At 44.1% G+C, this 23,772-nt stretch overlaps 1 protein-coding gene across 1 annotated transcript; it reads right to left on the bottom strand.

Annotated features, from left to right (window-relative positions):
• Positions 1-1,373: 1,373 nt before the first annotated feature.
• On the bottom strand, positions 1,374-23,457 carry NUP42 (nucleoporin 42). The gene is made up of 7 exons (XM_068236005.1): positions 23,278-23,457; positions 18,594-18,918; positions 16,615-16,709; positions 10,326-10,402; positions 5,896-5,982; positions 4,910-4,991; positions 1,374-2,186 (listed from the first exon to the last, which is right to left on the bottom strand). Exons 1-7 carry the CDS (start codon positions 23,393-23,395, stop codon positions 1,438-1,440), a joined length of 1,533 nt encoding a protein of 510 aa, XP_068092106.1. The 5' UTR covers positions 23,396-23,457; the 3' UTR covers positions 1,374-1,437.
• Between the last annotated feature and the right edge of the window lie 315 nt (positions 23,458-23,772).

The raw sequence follows: 23,772 nt of genomic DNA, 5'->3' as shown, positions 1-23,772 counted from the left end.
CAAATTGTGCCTCCAGTAGGTGATATATCAATTGGAAAAAAAAAAGAAAAGAAGAACTTCTGGGCACCAAATTGCATAAGGACGTCACCTTTAATTAATCCTCCCGACACCTTCAAAACATACATGCAGAAAATTCAGCCTAACAGCCGTTTCGCAGGATGACCTGCTTCTTCAGAGGCAGCACATATATGAGCATGTATGTTTTGAAGGTGTCGGGAGGATTAATTAAAGGTGACGTCCTTATGCAATTTGGTGCCCAGAAGTTTTTTTTTTGTTTTTTTTTTTACACTTAAGTTTGAGTGAGAACAGTTTCGTAAAAAAGTGAAACTGTCCCAAGAGGAGAGTGAGAGGGTTAACTCATCTATGTCGCCACCTCTCACCAATACACTGCCATTCCCCTTTCCAAGTATCAGGAAGATGGAAAGCAGTGAAATCGGTGAGAGGAGGCAACATAGGTAGGTCAAAATGTGCCCAAGGTGAACCTCAGGTCAAAAATGGATACTTATCTAAGAGGTAGGTAGTGAATGAAAATGGTGGTCTGGGGGAAAGTGTGGGAAGCCTTTAGGATCCAGAGGCTACCTACCTCCAGTGATGAGCTCATGAGTAGTGAGCTACTCGAATCCTTGATTAAAATGAGGCTTGATTGCTTCAGATGTGCGGCTGGGATAGAGGGGGTTACTTACCCATAAATACTCGGTCCTCTATGTGTTCCAAACATCTTGCATGCGTCCTATTGGACGCATTGCAAGACGCACTATGCGCACTTCCTCCTTCCGGCTTAAAGGACGAAGAATGCATAGTGAGTCTAGCAACAAGTCCAGTAGGACGCGTGCAAGACGTTTGGAACGCATAGAGGACCGCAGACTTATGGGTAAGTAACCCCCTCTCTCTCAGCCGCACACCTGAAGCAATCAAGCCTCATTTTGATCACGGATTCGAGTAGCTCACTACTCATGAGCTCATCACTGGAGGTAGGTAGCCTCTGGATCTTAAAGGCTTCCCACACTTTCCCCCAGACCACCATTGTCATTCACGTCTTTTAGCCATAGACTTTGGACAAGCATGCAGATCAACTGCTCTCATCAATGTCTGACTGTATTAGCAGCACGCTTGTTTCAGGTGTGTGCGATTCAAACACTACTAATGCCAAAGAGAGCAGCAGAATCAAAAGTAGGTTTAAAACTAACTAAATATGCCAGCCTCCATATTCTTCTCACTTCAGTTGTACTTTAAACTGATTTCTAGCTGCTGGTTTACAGTGACACTAGCAAATGAAGAGACTCCCTTCAGTTCAGGCAAAAAATGCATCTCCATTTCCAGAAAAAATAGGTTTTTAATATAAAAATTATTAAAATTAAATTGCAGAAAAGATCTGAAGGCATACAAGTCCTTTATATGTATTCACAAAACATACAGTTAAAAGAAACAACAAAAATATTAAACAACTAGAAGATCTACTGGTGGAGGAAGCAATGGAACCTTCCCCAATGTGAATTTCTTGGATTCAAACTGTGAAAGTTCTTCAGCGGAGAGTGCTGATCGTGATGTATACAATGGGTTGCCATCCGCGGTGGAAGAGCTGGATACACTTGCTGCAAGGCTCATAGAGGATCCTGGTGCCTGTCCAAATGGTGTACTGGCAGCAGAGGCAGCAGCCCCAGCTTTGAATAGGTCGGAAACTGCAGATGGCTTTGCCCCAAAGCCTGAGGTTCCTGAACTACTATCAGACCCTCCAAAGATGGAAGAACTAGGGGCAACTCCAAAGCCTGGGACAGCACTTGCATTTCCACCAAAGCCAGAAGGTGGCAGTGCTGTTGCTCCAAACAAAGATGTCCCAGTAGAAGATGCACTCATAGGCTGAGAAGAAGTTGCAGCTAGACCAAATCCTGAAGTATCGGATGCTCCGAAGCCTGATGCCTTTGTTGGTGCAAAGGAAAAAGCAGCTGCAGATGTTGCTGCCTTTGATGTGCCGAAACCAGACGATGATACATCTGATGCTGCTGTTACAGCAAATGTAAATGAAGCAGCTGCTGATGCTGGATTGCCAAAACCGGTTGTAGGCTGGTTACCAAATCCTGGAGCAGTGGGGAAAGTAGGGAGAGGCCCGGCCATTGGTGCAGCTGTCTGAGAATCTGGCTTGAAGCTGAAACTGACGGCAGATGAGGCTGTATCTTGGATGGCAGGGCCTGTAGTAGAAGATTAGTGTTAAATCTTACATTAAAGATATTGGTTTACAAAGCATTGCCTTGAAAGCACACCTACAGCCTGCTAACATGGTAAGATTCAAACAAAGACGTTTGAATCTGACTATATTGTAGAAATAAAATACACAAACACCGGTAACTTCAAAGCAGCCGTGATACTATATATAGCCATGTTTCTACAAAGTAAAATGAGAAATTTAGCCAAGGCTGGTTTGTAGTGAAAGCTTCATAGTATAGCCACCACTGCAGCATCCATGAGCTCTAAAACATAATCGGATAAACACAGGCGCCAAAATACCATAAAATAATAATTAAAAAAAAATTGTTTAAAAAGGTTAACAGTGTTATAACATTTTTATGTTTGAATGAAAAATAACTTCTACAACAACCTTTTAAAATAGTTTCTTTGGGGAAGCAAGTCCACCACTACCTCCCATTTTTAAACTATGCTGAATGAATTTATGGTATTTTGGCACATTTGTTTCTTCAATATCCATGTTATCCACCCTTGGAGGGTTTTTCCATTTTACCTGGACAGCAACTTTTTAACGCGAGTGGGGTCTGGTTTGTTCTCCCCACCCGCACAGTAGGGTGGCCATATACAGTGGCCCACATGTGTAAGTATAGATTACTTACACACACAAACAATACTACAAATTATTGGCTATCATTTTCATTTTTTCTTCACTTCAAGAAGTGGTGTTAGAATGTATACCCTTTAAAGGGACTCCGAGCAGTGCAGAAACTGTGGAAAGATGCACATCATTTTAAAGCTCTCTTTCTCCTCTTTCCAATGATATATAAATCGCCGCCGTACGCCTTTTAGTTTTTGCTATTTTCGCGATTGAAATTGCCGCGGCTGCGATTTCAATCACGAAAATAGAGAAAACTAAAAGGCGTAGGGCGACGATTTAGGGGTCATCAGAAAGAGGAGAAAGAGCTTTAAAATGATATCCATCTTTCCATAGTTACATTGTATTACACAGGGCGACTTTTTCTGCTGAATGGAGCTGCTGACTTTGAGAAAAAGTCTCCCTGTGTAATACAATGTAACTATGGAAAGATGCATATCATTTTAAAGCTCTCTTTCTCCTCTTTCTGACGACCCCTAAATCGTCGCCCTACGTCTTTTAGTTTTCTCTATTTTCGCGATCGAAATCGCAGCAATTTCAATCGCGAAAATAGTGAAAACTAAAATGCGTAGGGTGGCAAATTATAGCTCATTGGAAAGAGGAGAAAGAGAGCTTTAAAATGATATGCATCTTTCCATAGCTTTTGCACTGCTCGGAGTCCCTTTAAAGTAAACCAGAGCTTAACAAACTGCAAAAAGCGATACTTGCCCGCGGCTTCCTCCAGCATCATAAGCAAGTGCTAGTCCCACGCCATCCTCCCGCGGTCTGCCAATCAGCCCCGGTAATAGGCTCAGTCGCATCAGTCCGGATCTACTGCGCGTGCGCGGAAGGTCCGTGCATGCGCAGAAAACCTAGAATGCTGCTGGAGGAAGCCGCGGGTAAGTATCGATTTTTGCACTTTGTTCAGGTCTGGTACACTTAGTATTATAAAGGAAAAAGACTTTGAAAGAGCTGGATTGGGTGTGTGAGGCGATATTTAGCATCCATAGGCTCCCATAGTGAAGCTGTGCAATCTCCATCACATCAACTAAGTCTTGCCTACAAAACTCTCTCTACACATTTCTACACTAATTTCTACATACCATCTTGCTCTCTGCTAATGATTTTATAATCGTAACGCGAACCTCTTCTTTCCACTTCTGCATAAAGGATTAGTCCTGTGCCTCCAGGGGCGGCCGTACCATGAAACAGCCGGAATCACATGATTCGGGGCAGTAGGTTGTAGGGGCAGCATCAGCTCTACACTCAGCTGATCTTTTTCAGTCTCTCCCTCTGCTCTGCTGCTTCTGCCTGGCTGATGGAGCACAGAGCTTTCCTGCTGTGAGTTTATTTAATTAAGGGCCCTGCCAACAAACACATGCACTGAACTTTGCTAGCCCAACCTTCTTACCACATGCCATTCTGTCCTCTGTTTTCCTTCAGGCAGCAAAAAGTCTAGAACTGCTCCTGAGTGCCTCTCCACTCTTCTGGTACCCCCTCCCTAAAGAACCTAAAACCTCACCTATTCAGGCAAGTATATATTCTGACTTGGGAGTTCTTGACTAATCACCTTTTCCACATACACTATTCAGGAAAGCATGCAATTACAATTGCTATAGAGCTTGCCAACTCCTGTAACCTCTTGTGTTCACCTACTGTGCCCTGAGAGTGTAAGTTCATATGGACAGGGCTAGCTATTCCTAATTGTTTCTTCCTATTGGCGTATTTAAAGACTCATCTATATACACCTGGCATTAGTTGTGTATTGTCTGAAGTTACCATTGTTTGTCCATGTAACTTGTGTGTACTATGCTTACTTGAACAGCTGAAGATGGTGGCACTATATAAACCAATAATTGTCATCATTAATCATGTGTTGGTGCTGGATAAAGCCTAATGGGTTGTATGTTCTAACTGGATTCATAAACAAGGCTGAAGGTGATTTTACTGCTTCCTACAAACATTCGACTCACTCGGCTGGTCAATGAAGTCCAGACAAACTGTTTAATTTATTTCCCATTTGACACATCAGTAATAACTGTATTATAATAAGCAGAGTAAACTGAATTTGACATTAAAACTATGGGAACCCACCTGAACTGCCAAATCCAGAAGCAGCCGGTTGTCCTCCAAATGTGGGTACAGGCCCAGAGGGAGGCTTAGTGAGGTCATCAATCTAAGGAACAAAACAGGCATAAAATATGGAAAAAAAGACAGCTTGCTAGATTAAGAGCCAATAATAGTCAAAGTACCTGTAAGTGGAGAGTGTAAACATTCAGTCACAGCTGTCATAAGGAGGGATTAACAATGCAACAATTGTGAAAAGACTCAAAGGATTTTATCCTGGGTAGTTTTACAAATGCTGCTGGAGAGAGTACAGGGAATAAATATGGCAGCCTCCATATACCTCTCACTTCAGTTGCCCTTTAAGTAACTTTTTACATGCTCACGAGGCAAAACGCCTGGTGAGATGTGATTAGTGCAAGTTGATGAGAGGCAGGAGCACGGGCACTATTAGTAATGACTGCCAGTACTATATACTACTATGCACTGGGGCCATCTAGCTATGGTACTCTTCTGGAGTACTTAGGGCCTGCTCCTGTGCAGCATGTTTCAAAATGCTTGCTTCCCATTAGGTAAGGGCCTCAAGCACAAAGTGTTTGGCAATGTATTAACCTTCATATATAATATTAGAAAGCATAGGTATCTATTTTGTATTCCTGCTCCTGCCTTCCACTTAGTTTAATAAACAGTAGAAAGTACAGGACTTCTCTAACGAAATGGAGAGGCCTCCTCTTTCATTAATGATGCAGTGCCACCTAGAGGCTAGAGAAAGCAACATTGTAAAGCAGCTGTATGTGCACTAGGCACCCAGAAAGTGGATGAGGACAAGTTACCAACATCCTTTTATGGATGTTAGGGGATTGAATATGGCATTTTGAATAAGTAGTATAAAACCACACATACACTATGTGTAGAGCATTCAATTGCAGACAAAAGCAGTGACCAAAAGCCACAACTCTAGCTGCACTCTTCCTGCTTTGTATGTGAATGCACTTGCCATGGTTATGCTGACTTACCAGAGCAGCCTGGGATAAAGGATTCATGTTCCGAATATCAGCAATCCTTTTTTTCCATTGGTTGACCAGTTGCTGTATTGAATTCATCTGCCAAAATGAGAACGACATAAGGATGCAAGCTTAAAGCACGACAGCTACAAGCACACCGACATTCACATACATTTATATTATTTGCCAAACAATATCACTGCAGGGAACTAGTCCCATTCTTCAGACAGATTTCCAGAGGTTACCTTAAAACACATATGCAGGTAAACAAGAAGAAGGTGACAGTTGTACTGGTACTATTCAGCAGTTAGGTGTCAGGGCGTTGCCCACTTACAGCACAAATTTGTGATTGGTCAAATGTGTTTACTACAACCTATTGGAAACCTAGCAGTTTGAGAGTGCCGTCCACCCAATCACATTAGCTGAATTTCTCTATGAGGTTTCCTGCTGGGTCCTCTAAATTAGACTAGCGCATCAGTTGGTCAGTAGGCTGGCGCCAGGGAGCTCATGCAAGTATATATGCAAATCAGAAATTTGTCTTCATACAGACCGGGGGGTGCCCAACCAGTAGATCGTGACCGCCTATTTGGTAGGTCACATTAAATTTTGTGGCTGGCAGCTATTGGATTCTGCTGCTGGCCTCTGGTGAATCAGAAGGTGCAGCTAGAGGAGGAAGCCGCAACATCATAGCTGGGGGTGGCGCCGGGGCACAGTACATCCACGCATGCTGCCCACCGCCACCTTCGTCCGCCGGAGCGTTCATCCATCTGCACTCCAGCCAGCGCTGCTGAAGGAGGGGAGACCGCCGCTGGAACTGGAGGGAGGTAAGTGGCCCAGGCCCCTACTCCTAGCAATATCTATACTGAAGGCACCTAACTATGCTATACCTGGCCTACTATACAGAAGACCCCCTACTCCTAGCTATAGCTATACTGAAGGCACCTAACTATGCTATACCTGGCCTACTATACAGAAGACCCCCTACTCCTAGCTATAGCTATACTGAAGGCACCTAACTATGCTATACCTGGCCTACTATACAGAAGGCCCCCTACTCCTAGCAATATCTATACTGAAGGCACCTAACTACGCTATACCTGGCCTACTATACAGAAGGTCCCCTACACCTAGCTATAGCTATAATGAAAGCACCTAACTATGCTATACCTGGCCTACTATACAGAAAGCCCCCTACACCTAGCTATATCTATGCTGAAGGCACCTAACTATGTTATACCTGGCCTACTATACAGAAGGCCCCCTACTCCTAGCAATATCTATACTGAAGGCACCTAACTACGCTATACCTGGCCTACTATACAGAAGGCCCCCTACACCTAGCTATAGCTATAATGAAAGCACCTAACTATGCTATACCTGGCCTACTATACAGAAAGCCCCCTACACCTAGCTATATCTATGCTGAAGGCACCTAACTATGTTATACCTGGCCTACTATACAGAAGGCCCCCTACACCTAGCTATAGCTATACTGAAGGCACCTAACTATGCTATACCTGGCCTATTATACAGAAGGCCCCCTACACCTAGCTATAGCTATACTGAAGGCACCTAACTATGCTATACCTGGCCTACTATACAGAAGGCCCCCTACACCTAGCTATAGCTATACTGAAGGCACCTAACTATGCTATACCTGGCCTACTATACAGAAGGCCCCCTACACCTAGCTATCTATACCTGGCTATCTATACTGAAAGCACCTACACCTAACTATACTATACCTGGCTACCTATACTGAAAGCCACTATACCTAGCTATCTATACTGAAGGCACCTATACCTAACTACCTATATACTGAAGGCATCTTTACCTAGCTACCTAAATGTTGGTAGATCTCCTGGACTTGGCAAACTTTAAAGAAGCTCGCCCGAAAAAGTGTGGGCACCCATGATGCAGACTATTTCAGACTGGTAGGTCCTCATCAGTTCATGGCATAGATATATGGCTCTATGAGGTAGGACTTAAAATACCCAGAGTTAAAGATTGCCCAGCAAGCTCATGGTGAACCAGAAATCCCTGGAGTGCATAAGGAGCTAAAAAGGACCAAAAAGCACTCTTACTATCAGGGCTGTGGAGTCGGAGTAATTTTGGCTACCTGGAGTCGGAATCAGAGTCGTGATTTCATAAACTAAGGAGTCGGAGTCTGATGATTTTTGGACAAAATTCACAGCCCTGGTGAGTATTAGACTAAGGAGTCGAGGGGTCGGAGGCATTTTGGGTACCTGGAGTCGTAGTTTCGTAAACTGAGGAGTCGGAGTTGGAAGATTTTTGTACTGACTCCACAGCCCTGCTTACTATAAACGGTATGCAAAACAGAAATGTGCCTTCTTAAAAGGGAACCTGAAATGGCCCCAATGCGTTTATACTTACCTGGGGCTTCCTCCAGCCCCCATGAGGATCGTAGCCTCCCTCGCCGTTGTCTCTGGTGGCAATCTGGCCGGCTGTGCTCTCCTGCGCACCCCCATCACGCTCCCAGGCACGGGAGCGCAGAGGCCTATGACTGATGGCGCCTGGCCAGATTACCGGCAAGGATATCTAGTGAACGGTGGGACCGGAGAGGACAGTGCGAGAGGCCAAGGACCTCATGGGGCTGGAGGAAGTCTCAGGCAAGTATAACTAAGGAACAGTGTACCATCTCAGGTCAACTTTAAGTGTACCCGAGGCGACATGTGACATGATGAGATAAACGTCTATGTACAGTACAAAACATATTATTCACCAGTTTTACTTGCATTATTTTGCTGACTGAAAGTTAATTTCTACACATGGAAGTGACAGCTTCTGTCTTGTCAGTAATATAGTACATATCACTGATAAGAAAATTGCAGCCATAAAAGTTTTCCTGGCAGAATACAGCTTCTGAGAGCAGGAGGAGATAGGACAAGGTTATGTATTTTTACTCTAAAACACTTAATAGGCAGTCACTGAGCTGAGGTAACAAAACATTCAATCTACTTTGTAAATCTTTAAGTATAAAATAAAACCAAGTGATATAAAAAAGGGTCATTTTTTAGTAGTAGTAGTTTCACCAGTTTATTTTCACCTCACGTTCACTTTAAAACAGAAGGTATCTGCGATTATTCAGGTAGGAGTTCTGATGCACCATAAGCTTTCTGGGTAACTCTGGATGTTTCAAGTCCTACCACATAAAGCCTTATTAATTCATGCAATGCACTGATGAGGATCAACCAATCCAAAAAATTCTGTATGCATGTTGGATTAGTGTGGCTCTGTACAATTAACAAGCTGACACATCATTGCATTTCAGTGGTTCTGGAAGTGTGTTTAGCTTACAGGGACAACAAAGGATGATTTGCACATTCAGCAGTGATGCATTGTGGGCGACACCATATGCTTACTCCAATCTGAATAATTGCAAAAACCTTCTGTTTTAGGCAAATGTTTGTTCTACATAGCTTTTTGGTCCTTTTAAGCTCCTTACACACTCCTGTGAGTTCTTGAGCACCATGAGCTTGCTGGGCAATCTGTAACTCTATATATGAAGTCAAGTTATTCATGGTAAAATGGGGTAGAAAAAGGTAATCGGGATGGAAATTGGGCATGTGATCATGTAGAGAGCATGGTCACACAAGTAGGAGTGGTTAAACAGTATTTTCAATGTACTAGCCCCATGTTTTGTTACCACTGTCTCCCCATTACTAAGTACACCTATCACATCCCCATTCCCCAAGTCTTCCTTTTAGTTAACCCAATTAAAGAGTCCCTCTTTTACTGCTTTTGTATATACCGCCACCTTCCAGCAGCGCCTATAAAGTGGCCATTTTTGTTTTACCTGCTGATCTAATACTTCCCTCCCCCGAAGTTTATTCTAGTGGTCTGGTGCTCCCTCCTCCCTGCTCTAGTTTTCTTTTGTGGTCTAGTAATGCCCCTCCCTTCACCCCCACGCGGAGAGCCGGCATACTGGGGTAAGTAGTATCTCATAGGTGCCTCCATGTCTGCATTCCAGCCAGCCCCTTCAGCTGTGTGCTGTGTACAGTTGGCTTCAGCTTATTGATGCCATCCTGCTGGGACCCGGCACATGCGGATGGGATGGCTGGAATAGCTGAGAGAAGGGATACTACTCACCTTAGCATCATTTTTGTCTACCGGTCACTGCGTGGGAAAGATGTGGAGGTGGGGAAGGGGGGGGGGGGGGGTTGGGGAGGAGGACACATGGGAGTGCTAGTTTGTCCTCTCAAGATACCCCAGGGCGATGAACTTAGTTGCAAGGTAGGCATATATCTATGCCCCTGAGTGGTACAGGAAGTCTCAGAGGACATACACACAGTTCTCAGAATGTGAAGTGATTAATGCAGATTTCAAGCATAGTAAAAGGGGTTAAGGGCTCCAACAGTTGAAACTACAGGGAAATATTATGAGTTCTTGTCAAAATATTGGAAACAAAGTTGCTGATTTACGTAGTCATTGAGTTTTCCAGTACTCTGAGCTGTATAGTATTCCAGACGCAGTTCTTCAGGTGAAATGTCTGCAAAACCTGTAATAGATTAAAACATAACAATTAAACCAAAAACAAAACGTGGCTGAAGTACGCAAACTGTTTTAGGTGTGACTGGAGGCACTAAGTGTTAAAGGGTACCTGAAGTGACATTTGACATGGTGAAATACAGTAAACGTGTATATACAATCTACATAGAAATTCCTGTTTTCTCACTATATAATAATTAAGAGTCCAGGGTGCAAAACTTCTGTGCAGTCAGACTGTAAGGGCCCATTCACACTGGGGATTGCAAAACGCTGGCAAAATCGCAAATGTTCTTTTCACTGATTATGATTTTTGAGCGATCACGATTCACTGTCTGAACATTTGAACCACAATTGCTCTAAAATTGCAGAAAGGTGCTGCATGTTTCCGGCGAGCTCTGCAGTGAGAGCACTGCCATATACTATACATTACACTAGTGCTTTTCAAAGTGTTGTGGAAATTGTTCGGAAAGCTCTTCAGTGTGAATGGGCCCCAACTCTCCAGTACACAAGTCCTGCTAGACTCATGCCTGAGGCAGTCTTTATCAGCCACACCTACTCTAGTGTGTGTATGTAGCAAACCCTTGTACACACAACTAGGATTTTCTCAGCTGAGACTATATGTACCCATGCTTGTCTCATGTCACCAGTCAGTTCAGGTACTCTGACAGGCCCAGTGCACACCGAGCGGTTTTTGGAGCGATCCGCCGGCCGCATCCGCCTCTAAAAACGCTTGTCTAATGTATTGCAATGGGATGGTGCACACCGGCGGTTTGCGGTTTTTGCCAAGCCGCAAACGCGCCTCCTGCTGCGCGTTTGCGGTTCTCGGAAGCGTTTCGTCCTCAATGTAAAGTATAGGAAAAACGCAAACCGCTCTGAAAAACGCTAGTTCAGAGCTGTTTGCCAGGCATTTTTGTTACAGTAGCTGTTCAGTAACAGCTTTTACTGTAACAATATGTGTAATCTGCTACACAAAAACGCACGCAAAACCGCTAGGTATGTTTAGAAAACCTCTCTAAACATACCTAGAATCACTCTAAAATCAGCTCCCAAAACCGCTAGCGTATTGCGGATCTGCTAGCGGTTTTGGTGTGCACTGGGCCATAGCCCTGGAACCAGTCTGGTGTAATTTATGGGAGGCCTGGGTACTGTACAGTCTCAGAAAAGTGAATACTGGCCACTAATTCTGTGGGAGAAGGAAGGATTGAAGCAGCTTTCCAATGGTAAGCTGCATATCAACAGCTTGGCTAAATATCCCTTGGCTGCTCTTCTTGTCACTCACCATCTTCAGGCTCCTCTAGGGCTCCTGTAACTGTTTTTAACCACTTGAGGACCACAGTCTTTCTACCCCTTAAGGACCAGAGCCTTTTTCTCCATTCAGACCACTGCAGCTTTCACGGTTTATTGCTCGGCCATACAACCTACCACCTAAATGAATTTTACCTCCTTTTCTTGTCACTAATACAGCTTTCTTTTGGTGCTATTTGATTGCTGCTGCGAGTTTTAGTTTTTACTATAGTCATCAAAAAAGACATGAATTGTGTCAAAAAAATTATTTTTTTTACTTTCTGTGCTGACATTTTTCAAATAAAGTAAAAATTTCTGTATACATTTCTGTCCAAATTTATTGTGCTACATGTCTTTGATAAAAAAAAAATCCATTCAGTGTATATTTATTGGTTTGGGTAAAACTTACAGCGTTTACAAACTATGGTGCCAAAAGTGAATTTTCCCATTTTGAAGCATCTCTGACTTTTCTGACCACCTGTCATGTTTCATGAGGTGCTAAAATTCCAGGATAGTATAAATACCCCCCAAATGACCCCATTTTGGAAAGAAGACATCCCAAAGTATTCACTGAGAGGCATGGTGAGTTCATAGAAGATTTTATTTTTTGTCACAAGTTAGCGGAAAATGACACTTTGTGACAAATTTCTTCTAACTTGCGACAAAAAAAAAAAAAAAAAAAAATGAAATCTGCCACGGACTCACTATGCTCCTCTCTGAATACCTTGAAGTGTCTACTTTCCAAAATGGGGTCATTTGTGGGGTGTGTTCACTGTCCTGGCATTTTGGGGGGTGCTAAATTGTAAGCACCCCTGTAAAGCCTAAAGGTGCTCATTGGACTTTGGGCCCCTTAGTGCAGTTAGGCTGCAAAAAAGTGCCACACGTGGTATCGCCCGTACTCCGGAGAAGTAGTATAATGTGTTTTGGGGTGTATTTTGACACATACCCACGCTGGGTGGGAGAAATATCTCTGTAAATGACAATTTTTTTTTATTTTTTTTTTCCACACACAATTGTCCATTTACAGAGATATTTCTCCCACCCAGCATGGGTATGTGTAAAAATACTCCCCAAAACACATTATACTACTTCTCCTGAGTACGGCGATACCACATGTGTGGCACTTTTTTGCACCCTAACTGCGCTAAGGGGCTTAAAGTCCAATGAGTACCTTTAGGATTTCACAGGTCATTTTGCGACATTTGGTTTCAAGACTACTTCTCACGGGTTAGGGCCCCTAAAATGCCAGGGCAGTATAGGAACCCCACAAATGACCCCATTTTAGAAAGAAGACACCCCAAGGTATTCCGTTAGTAGTATGGTGAGTTCATAGAAGATTTTTTTTGTCACAAGTAAGCGGAAATTGATTTTTATTGATTTTTTCACAAAGTGTTATTTTCCGCTAACTTGTGACAAAAAATAAAATCTATGAACTCACCATACTCCTAACGGAATACCTTGGGGTGTCTTCTTTCTAAAATGGGGTCATTTGTGGGGTTCCTATACTGCCCTGGCATTTTAAGGGCCCTAAACCGTGAGGAGTAGTCTTGAAACCAAATGTCGCAAAATGACCTGTGAAATCCTAAAGGTACTCATTGGATTTTGGACCCCTTAGGGCAGTTAGGCTGCAAAAAAGTGCCACACATGTGGTACTGCCGTGCTCAGAAGAAGTAGTATAATGTGTTTTGGGGTGTATTTTTACATATACCCATGCTGGGTGGGAGAAATATCTCTGTAAATGACACATTTTTGATTTATTTATTTTTTTTACACACACACACACACACACACACACACAATTGTCCATTTACAGAGAGATTTCTCCCACCCAGCATGGGTATGTGTAAGAATACACCCCAAAACACAATATACTACTTCTCCTGAGTACGGCGATATGACATGTGTGACTTTTTTGCAGCCTAGGGGCTTGATTCACAAAGCGGTGCTAACTGTTAGCACGCCTGTGAAAACCACCTTAGCACGTCTAAACAAACTTTTCGCGCATAAAACTTTACGCGCGCAAAACTTTATGCGCGTAAAACTTTACGCGCGTACTGCACAGAGCGCAGGGCGCACCGCGCGAAGTGCCCATTAAAGCCTATGGGACTTAGCGCGCGTAAAACTTTGCGCGCGTAAAACTTTACACGCGCAAAGTTAGCGCACGATCTGATTGAGAAATCCGGTGCTAACCTACTTAGCACCCTGGTTAGCGCCTCTAAAAAGACTTTAGACGTGCTAAGTAGGTTAGCACCGCTTTGTGAATCAAGCCCTAGGTGCGCTAAGGGGCCAAACGTCTTATTCACAGGTCATTTTGAGGCATTTGTTTTCTAGACTACCGGTACTCCTCACGGTTTAGGGCCCCTAACATGTCAGGGCAGTATAGGAACCCCACAAGTGACCCCATTTTAGAAAGAAGACACCCCAAGGTATTCCGTTAGGGGTATGGTGAGTTCATAGAAGATTTTATTTTTTGTCACAAGTTAGTGAAAAATGACACTTTGTGAAAAAACAATAAAAATAAATTTCCGCTAACTTTTGACAAAAAATAAAATCTTCTATGAACTCGTCATACACCTAACAGAATACCTTGGGGTGTCTTTTCTAAAAAGGGGTCACTTGTGGGGTTCCTATACTGCCCTGGCATTTTACGGGCCCAAAACCGTGAGTAGTCTGGAAACCAAATGTCTCAAAATGACTGTTCAGGGGTATAAGCATCTGCAAATTTTGATGACAGGTGGTCTATGAGGGGGCGAATTTTGTGGAACTGGTCATAAGCAGGGTGGCCTCTTAGATGACAGGTTGTATTGGGCCTGATCTGATGGATAGGAGTGCTGGGGGGGGGTGACAGGAGGTGATTGATGGGTGTCTCAGGGGGTGGTTAGAGGGGAAAATAGATGCAATCAATGCACTGGGGAGGTGATCGGAAGGGGGTCTGAGGGGGATCTGAGGGTTTGGCCGAGTGATCAGGAGCCCACACGGGGCAAATTAGGGCCTTATCTGATGGGTAGGTGTGCTAGGGGGTGACAGGTGGTGACAGGAGGTGATTGATGGGTGTCTCAAGGTGTGATTAGTGGGGGGAATAGATGCAAGCAATGCACTGGCGAGGTGATCAGGGCTGGGGTCTGAGGGTGTTCTGAGGGTGTGGGCGGGTGATTGGGTGCCCTAGGGGCAGATAGAGGTCTAATCTGATGGGTAGCAGTGACAGGTGGTGACAGAGCTGCAGGCGATCTGATGGTGTGGTGGGTGATCAGATTGCCCGCAAGGGGCAGGTTAGGGGCTGATTGATGGGTGGCAGTGACAGGGGGTGATTGATGGGTGGCAGTGACAGGGGGTGATTGATGGGTTATTGACAGGTGATTGACAGGTGATCAGTGGGTTATTACAGGGAAGAACAGATGTAAATAATGCACTGGCGAATTGATAAGGGGGGGGGTCTGAGGGCAATCTGAGCGTGTGGGCGGTTGATTGGGTGCCCGCAAGGGGCAGATTAGGGTCTAATCTGATGGGTAACAGTAACAGGTGGTGATAGGGGGTGATTGATGGGTAATTAGTGGGTGTTTAGGGTAGAGAACAGATGTAAACAATGCACTTGGGAGGTGATCTGAAGGCAGGTTTGCGGGCGATCCGATGGTGTGGGTGGGTGATCAGATTGCCCGCAAGGGGCAGGTTAGGGGCTGATTGATGGGTGGCAGTGACAGGGGGTGATTGATAGGTGATCAGGGGGGACAGATGCATACAGTACACGGGGGGAGGTGATCAGGAGTCCCCAGGGTGCAGTTAGGGACCTAATAAAAAAAAATAGCGTTAACAGATAGTGACAGGGAGTGATTGATGGGTGATTAGGTGTAAACATGGGTCCGGGAGGTGGGCAAGGGGGGGGTCTGAGGGGTGCTGTGGGCGATCAGGGGGCGGGGGGAGATCAGTGTGCTTGGGTGCAGGCTAGGGTGGCTGCAGCCTGCCCTGGTGGTCCCTCGGGCACTGGGACCACCAGGGCAGGAGGCAGCCTGTATAATACACTTTGTATACATTACAAAGTGTATTATACACTTTGTAGCGGCAATCGTGGGGTTGTCGTCGCGGGTGGGCGGAGCCAGTTGCCGGGGAAGCACGCGTCATCAATGACGCGATCGCTCCACCGGCATGCCGAAAGGACGCAACGCCCTTGGGCGTATTGCGGTCCTTTCGGCGTCCACTTTGCTGCCGCCCATCGGCTGTGGGCGGTCGGCAAGTGGTTAAACAGTCACTAGCTTCCTTCAATTAGTTATGCTTGAACTACATTTCCAATAATTCCTTTTACACAGCAGCCCTAGGCCATCTCTTGGGCGTGGCTATGTAACTAGCAATGACTTGTGTGAAAAGGACCAACGCAGACAGAAATGAAACAACTTTAAAAAAAAAATTGCTAGCATAAAAAAGCTCAATATATAAAAAAATAAATAAAAATAGGGGGGTGAAGAGAGGAGAGAAACATGAAAAATGAATGTTGACTTGTCAAGTCCACTTCTCCTCAACAGGGTATGGGAAAGCTCTGTAGTAAAACTGGCCAGTCATCTGCAGATTAAAATTGGATGTGTGACAGAGCTGGAGGGGGAATACTCCACTGCTGGACTTTGTTAAAGTAAAAGTTAACTAAGTGAATGGCTATAAAGTAAATCCAAAGTGTTATATATGAATACACAATCCAATGGTTTATCATTTTTTACTTTAAATGGACTTTAACTTCCATATGTGAGGTGGCGGAGAGGCAATTAGGAATATGGAGAGGATTTTGGTTTACTAAAAGAAATAAACATGGTTCTGAATAATCCTGAACACTGCATGATCCATAATTGCCAATGTCAACTTTTACTTTCTACCCAGTAGTCCAAAATTTGGCAACTGTACTTCTCTTTTTTCCACTTGATACATACTGTAAATTATTATTAATTTATGGATTACCTATTAGATTTCGATTTACTTTGTTGACACAACAAACAGAGAAAATCCACTGGCCAGAAGACTCCCATGCATCCAAATCATGCTTTATGTCATCTCTGTGTGAAGAGGAGAAATAGTTAATACATTTTATCCAAAACCCACCTTCCCGTTCATAAAAAGAAGAAAGATGGAAAAAAACATACAAATCAGATTATAGAAAGAAATTGGTTTGCTTTTTGATATTAGGGTAGTTTGCTGGTTTGGACTACCCTGGAACAAAAGTCGCTTTGAAAGCAGCACAACTTTGTTATAAAAATCTGATCCTACTGTGACAGATTTCACCACTTCAACCCCAAGGGTTTTTACCTTAACGGACCAGAGCAATTGTCACCTGTCAGTGCTCTTCCCTTTCATTCGCCAATAACTTTATCACTACATGTCACAACAAGACGATCTATACCTTGTTTTTTTCGCCACCAATTTGGTTTCTTTGGGTGGTACATTTTGCTAAGAGTTATTTTATTCAAAATGCATTTTAACAGGAATAATAAGGAAAAAAAAATTAAAATCTAATTTCTCAGTTTTCGGCCGTTATAGTATTAAAATAAAAACGTACCACTGTGAATAAAACCCACATATTTCATTTGCCCATTTGTCCCGGTTATTACGTTTAAATTATGTCCCTAGTACAATTTATGGTGACAATATTTTATCTGGGAATAAAGGTGCATTTTTGCAGTTTTGCGTCCTTCACCAATTACAACACCATATATGCAAATATAACTGTACAGTAATCTACCCTCATGCCATACATAGTAGAAGAGCGGAGTCCCTAACATAACTATTTTTTTTTACAAGTGTTTATTTTGGTAACTATGGGAGGAGGTATTAATTTATTCTTATTTCATTTAGTAAGTGTAATTTGAAATGTGTTTTTTATATGTATTTTTTTTTACTGCTAGACTGTCTCTGTGAGGTGGGTGGTGTGTAGGAAAGCAGCCTACTGATTGGCTGCATATCAGTCAAACAAAGGTGACTCTCCTATACATGGCCCATCCAACTTTCTACACTCCCTCTGCTGAATAGATACATTTATTTTGGCATGGTTTGACCTATGAACTTGTGGGTGAATATTGGGGGGGGGGGGGGGGGGGGGTGACAAACTCGTTCACCCCAGCACACTGACACCACTATTGATGACCTGAGAGAGAGCTTTATGACACTAGGCAGGACAATTTGCTTCAGGAGGTCTTAAAGTGGAACTAAACTGAATATGCCCTCTCTGCAAAAATAAGCCACAGCATGGTAATCTTCAAGGAAAAAATAAATAAAAATCTACATTACAATTTATTTAGATTCCCCCCCATACAAAGTTCAAACAAAAACAATTAAAAAAAAAAGTTCTACTTTGTTTCACTTTTGCAGTGAGCAATGAAATGGTTAAGCCTAAGTATTTAATATAGGGAGAGCTGCCTTGGCATAGCTCTCCTGCAGTCTATTCCCAGTTGCTGTTAAAGGACCGTACACACGCCAGACTGCAGGCAACGACGGGTCCATCGTCACCTCCCGCTGGGTGGGCGTTCCAGCGACAGGCCGGCGTGTCGGCGGACTGATACGGCCGTTTCTGAGTGATCCGCCGGGCGGATCGCTCAGAAACAGCCGTATCAGTCTGCAGACAGACTGTACACACGCCAGACTGTCGCTGGAACGCCCACCCAGCGGGCGTGACGACGGACCAGTCGTTGCCAGCACTCCGGCGTGTGTACGGACCTTAAGACCCAATTAGTCACTTTGATCTGCCAAACAAACAAAGAACACAGATAAGTGAATTTCTCCAGCATATGTGGAAAGTCTTTTCATTGCATGTTATGCAAGAGTTCCAGTCTGCCATAAGTCTTGACAGTTCATTGTTCCCTGCACAGACTCAAGGCACCCCTTACCAGCTGCAGCAAAGTAAAACATAACCAAGCTTCCCATTTTATGTTTTTTTTTATACTTACAAGAGATTTCCATCTTTGTCTGATTGTGTATCCCTAGAAAAATCCTGTTGGGGCAGAGCAGAAAACCTATTCTGAGAAGAAAAATGTCCTGCAGAAGGCCCTGAAGAGTAATTCTTGCTTCTGTTGTCATCGTATGTTCTATTATCCTTGGTCCACGTTGTAGACTTGGAGAAATTAGACTGTTGCACATATCTCTGGTTGGACGATCCCCACGATCTAGAAGCAGCAGAATTGTCATCATATGTTGTCCTGTTATCCCTGGTCCATGTTGTAGACGGCTGCACATATCTCTGTTGATTGGATGAACCCCAGGATCTGGAGCCCCCTGCATCCAAATGACAAAAATCTTTATAATATAAAAACAATATCTACAGTGACAGAACTAGGATTTGTTTGCAAGACAACAGTGGGCTATTTCACGACTTTGCAGAACTGGAACTCCATAAGCTTATACATCCGCATATAGGCGTCAATTCACCAAGCATTACCGCAGTCAGTAATGCTGAAAACAGCTGATTTTACCGATCACTTAGGAAAGTATCAATTTATCAAGGTTGGTACCGAATGTAAAGCTGAAATTCCGAGCAGTGAGGTAAATTACTGACTTGTGCGGTAAACAATTCAACAAATGTCAATTCATCAAGGTTACAGCGTGCGGTAAAGCCGTGGATGATTACTGGCAGTTCTCCTGTGTCTGAATCAGCGCGGGACTCACTAAACTCACAAAAGCAGCGGTGACTGACAGGAGCAGAAGCCAATAGGAACAGCCCCTGTCTCCTACAAGTGATTTTGATTGGACCCGAAGCCTTCTCTGGCAGGTCCTGCTTTCCTACCAATACTGGAGTTTCCACGGTAGCAGTGCCAGGTATCGATTGTCCTGGATTTTGCCGGTGCCAAGCCTCGACCGGACTGCTCACACGGTCTCCTAGTTACACTCAAGTAAATCACGAGGCGGCACACCACTGGCTGCAAAGATGCATGTATTTGAAACGGAAGCACTACATGTTACGGACAATCCTTCATCAGGTGCATCCTGATGAAGGATTGTCCTGCTTTCCTACCCCTCAGGCTGCGAGCAGAGAAAGACAGAACAAAAGATGCTTCCCCTGCCTCCCTTTGGCAGTTTAACCTCTTCCGTTCTTGTTTGAAGATGCAGAGTAGCTAGAGGGGAAATATCCTAAGTAGGGCATGTTTAAAGAAATAAAATGTTAAGAAAGACTAATAGAGACTAATAGATTCAGAGTGAGCAGAGGCAGTATCACAAAACACTTACATCTAAAGCAATTTCAGGATGCCTCTTACAATTGTAATGCTGTCTCTGCACGGAGAACAGATGCAACAACACAGAGGCAACTTACACTCTTCTGCTGTTACCGACAACAGGGCTTTGGAAAATTACCGAACTTCTACCTCACCTGTGGAAATATTGATGAATTAGCACACAAAAGTCTAAAATACTGAATGCAGTATTTTCCCGACTTGTTTTTTGTTTATCGAACAGCCTTGATGAATTGGCGCCATAGTCACATGCTGTGCTGCTCTACCACTTATTCACATTTGTTTCCTATTGTCACATTGACCTGAATCTGTAATGCTTGTATTTCTATCAGCACTAGGATCCAATCCACTTCTGATGCACAGCTTCAGCTAACCACAATACCAGCTCAGCACTAGTGGTTTAGATCAGTGTTTCTCAACATTTTATTGGTAGGTACCCCTTTTAAAACCCGGTACTCACCAAGTACCCCCTAGCATAGCTAACATTATCACAAGTACCCCTGACAAATATGTATATATATGTAGTACATGATAATTGCTTCTAAACCATTTCCAAGCATTTACTATTGCTTTTAATTAACTAAAACACTAATTTGGTGTTTAAATAAGATTTATAATTTTCTTAAACTCTAAATGTATTATTCTTGGTTAAGTATATCAAGCCCGAGTACCCCCTGGAGCCACCAAAAGTACCCCCTGGGGTATGCGTACCACACGTTGAGAACCTAGGGTTTAGATTACGATTAGCTACAAGTACGTAGTTACTGGTAATCGAAATTTAAAGTAGATAGCACTGCCCTGTGGCAGAGTGGCGGTTAACATACCGTGGGGCAGGGCTAATTTAAATTTCGATTACCAGTAGCTACTTGTAGTACTCACCACTTCACAGGGCAAGAAAACTGTACGCCCCTCTGATTCATTCTAGGTTGTTCGAGATCCAGGGCTCTAGCCCAACTGCTTCTTGTGTATGGTGGTCTACAACAAGATTTGTTGTAGCTGGATAGTGTAATGGGCTTTGCCTCTGACACAGGAGACAAGTGTTCAAATCTCATCTGTTTCTGTTCAATAAGCCTGCACCTATTCAGTGAGGAGGCCTTGGGCAAGACTCCCTAACACTGCCTATAGAGCGCATCCTAGTGGAGGCATCTCAAGAGCTTTGAGGCCGCCAGGAGAAAAGCGTAATATAAATGTTCTGTGTCTTGTCTTGTCTTATTTGCCATGTTTGAACTACATATGCACAGTATGTGTTACCCAATCAGGAAATACATCACAGCACAACACACAAAATTATGGCATTTTACAATAATACCCCCTCCCAGCTCATTTGTCTTCTATCCAAGTCAATTCTCCAGCAGCATTTTCCAGCTCCTGGACTGCCAATTCCAAGTTCACATCAGAACATCCCGCTCCACAGCACACTGGCTCCCCAACCCTGTCCTCAAGGCCCACCAACAGTATATGTTTTGTGGAAATCCACACAGCTAGTTAATCATCTCTGCTGACACTAATTACCTCACCTGTGAATGTTTGTGGTTTCTGGCAAAACATGCACTATTGGTGGGCCTTGAGGGCAGGGTTGGGGAACTCTGCGATAGTGCACAGGTTAGCTCGTGTTATTATGATGGAACCCGACACACCATGGAGGCAACACACAGATACCAATGTGCTAATTGTGGGACCATTCCAGTGCTGTGCGATTATATCCTATGTTATAGCACATTGCAGGGCACATAGTTTGAATGTGTCCTAAGGCTACATTCACAATGGGGCGTTGCACATTCTGCAAAGACCGAATCACAACACGATGCAGGGGAAAAGTCATACTATGCCTTATGCATAAGATGCAACACACACAGCACCCTTCTAACCAACTGGCAATGTGCAGGTTATGTGGTATTGCACTAAATGCATGCATGGCGTTCCATCGCACCCCACTGCTAACACATCAATGTTAACTCATTACAATATAATTGCATCACATTAGCAAATGCCCTGTACTTTCCACTGTGATCTATAAGGCTCCTTTCACACACGTTGCGGTACTCTCCCCAGTGCAGCTTGTCCCAAGATAAGTCTATGGAGACTTACACACTATGGTGACACGAGACTGAAGTAGCTAAATCGATGCAAAGCACTACCGCAAAATCTGTAGTGCATTGCCGCATGATTCGTGCCTTCTGGATTATGCAGTAATTATTATTTAGTATTTAAATAGCACTGACATCTTCCGCAGCGCTGTACAGAGTATATTGTCTTGTCAATTAACAGTCCCTCAGAGGGGCTCACAATCTAATCCCGGCCATAGTCATGTCTATGTATGCATACTGTAGTGTATGTATCATAGTCTAGGGCCAATTTTAGGGGGAAACCAATTAACTTATCTGTATGTTTTTGGAATGTGGGAGGAAACCCACGCAGACAAGGAGAACATACAAACTCCATGCAGATAATGCCCTGGCTGGGATTCAAACCAGGGACCCAGTGCTGCAAGGCGAGAGTTCTAACCACTACGTCACCGTGCTGCCCCAGTAATGCATGTCCATGGCAACACAGTTATGTCTGACCTAACAATCACGGTTGCAGTGCAGCACACATGCACAGGGCAAGGCAACGGCAATCCAGTGACATACTTCCTGCTGGGAAGGGGTCCTTAGCAAGCAGAGAGGCTGTATGGTCCTGATGAAGCGCCCCATAAGTGGGTGCAAAACAGCTGTCGACCCTTAACGTGTTTTACACGCTCTCCATCACAGTTTGTCCATCTGCTATGTATGTATGGCATTTTAATATTTTTGGAATAAATTGATGTTTTTAAACTGGATGTGCCCATCCATTTGCCTCTTTACATAGACCTGCAGGGAATGGGGGAGTGCGTGAGATCTAATCTAAAGGCGCGTACACACGCCATACTTCAAACGACAGGTCCGTCAGACACTCCCACTGGGTGGATGTTCTGCCGACAGTAGCACGTGTGTACGCGCTGTCGGCAGATTGATAAGACTGTTTCTGACAGATCCGCTGAGTGGGCACACTGGGCAGTCATTTGGGTGTTATGCCGCAGCATGTGTGAAAGTCTGCACAACTTTGCACCTTTTAACTAATTTTCTAATAGCACAACTGCATGCTGCTCGTTCCCTACCTGCATAGCAACATTACTCTCAATGCACAGCCACCTAGCAATCATTAATACGGTATGCAAAAGAGCAAATCACAAAGAGGTGAGGAATACAAGAACAGTAGATGATGTGTAGGAAGTGTAATTAGAACAGGAAGTGGCATACAACCAGGGCATGGGGACAACAGTGACAGGTACAGGGCAGGGGAACAGCAAGTATCAGAAAGTTACACAGGATGAGTGAGGGCTACAAAAAAATGGCGCCGAACAGAGACAAGCACAAGTCCACCTCACCAGTGGGCTGCTGCTGCGGGTACCGGCCTTGCTGCTGCCGCCCTCCTCGCGGATGTTCATTCCAGCAGCGGTCTCCGAATCGGCAGTGACCCTCCAGGAAGTACCGACACACAGGCATGACTGCGACCCGCACACATACACCACCATAGACAGCGCTGCGCTCTACGGCAACGTCATCTAGCCGCGCCTCCAGCAGTAGCATAAGCACAGGGCTACAGGGGAACCGGAGATTACGACAGTGAGGGATGGGCGGGATGTGTTGTGCTTTCCATTCGCCTCCTATTCTCTATTACAGACCACATGGGAATGTCTAGGGACCTGGCCAAGTTGTTTACTATATTAGACGTTTACTAATATAACTATATAAATATATGACTAGTATATAAATATAAACTAAGTCAGCATAGCTTTAATTGTCCCTCTTTTGGAAGGACAGTCCCTCTTTGGGAGCCCTGACCCTCTGTCCCTCTTTCCTCCTCATTTGTCCCTCTTTCA

Source organism: Hyperolius riggenbachi, chromosome 5, assembly GCF_040937935.1.
Source record: "Hyperolius riggenbachi isolate aHypRig1 chromosome 5, aHypRig1.pri, whole genome shotgun sequence".
NCBI classification, from domain to species: Eukaryota; Metazoa; Chordata; class Amphibia; order Anura; family Hyperoliidae; genus Hyperolius; species Hyperolius riggenbachi.
Note: the sequence above shows the minus strand (reverse complement) of the source record. Positions and strands in the feature narration are given on the sequence as shown.

Excerpts from the sequence above, each read along its gene's own strand:
- NUP42 (XM_068236005.1), bottom strand. The coding sequence starts at position 23,395 with ATGCCTGTGTGTCGGTACTTCCTGGAGGGTCACTGCCGATTCGGAGAC. Across the intron at positions 18,919-23,277 it reads CCCGCAGCAGCAGCCCACTG|GGGGCTCCAGATCCTGGGGT; the intron begins GTGAGGTGGACT and ends ATTTGGATGCAG. Across the intron at positions 2,187-4,909 it reads TTCTGGATTTGGCAGTTCAG|GCCCTGCCATCCAAGATACA; the intron begins GTGGGTTCCCAT and ends CTTCTACTACAG.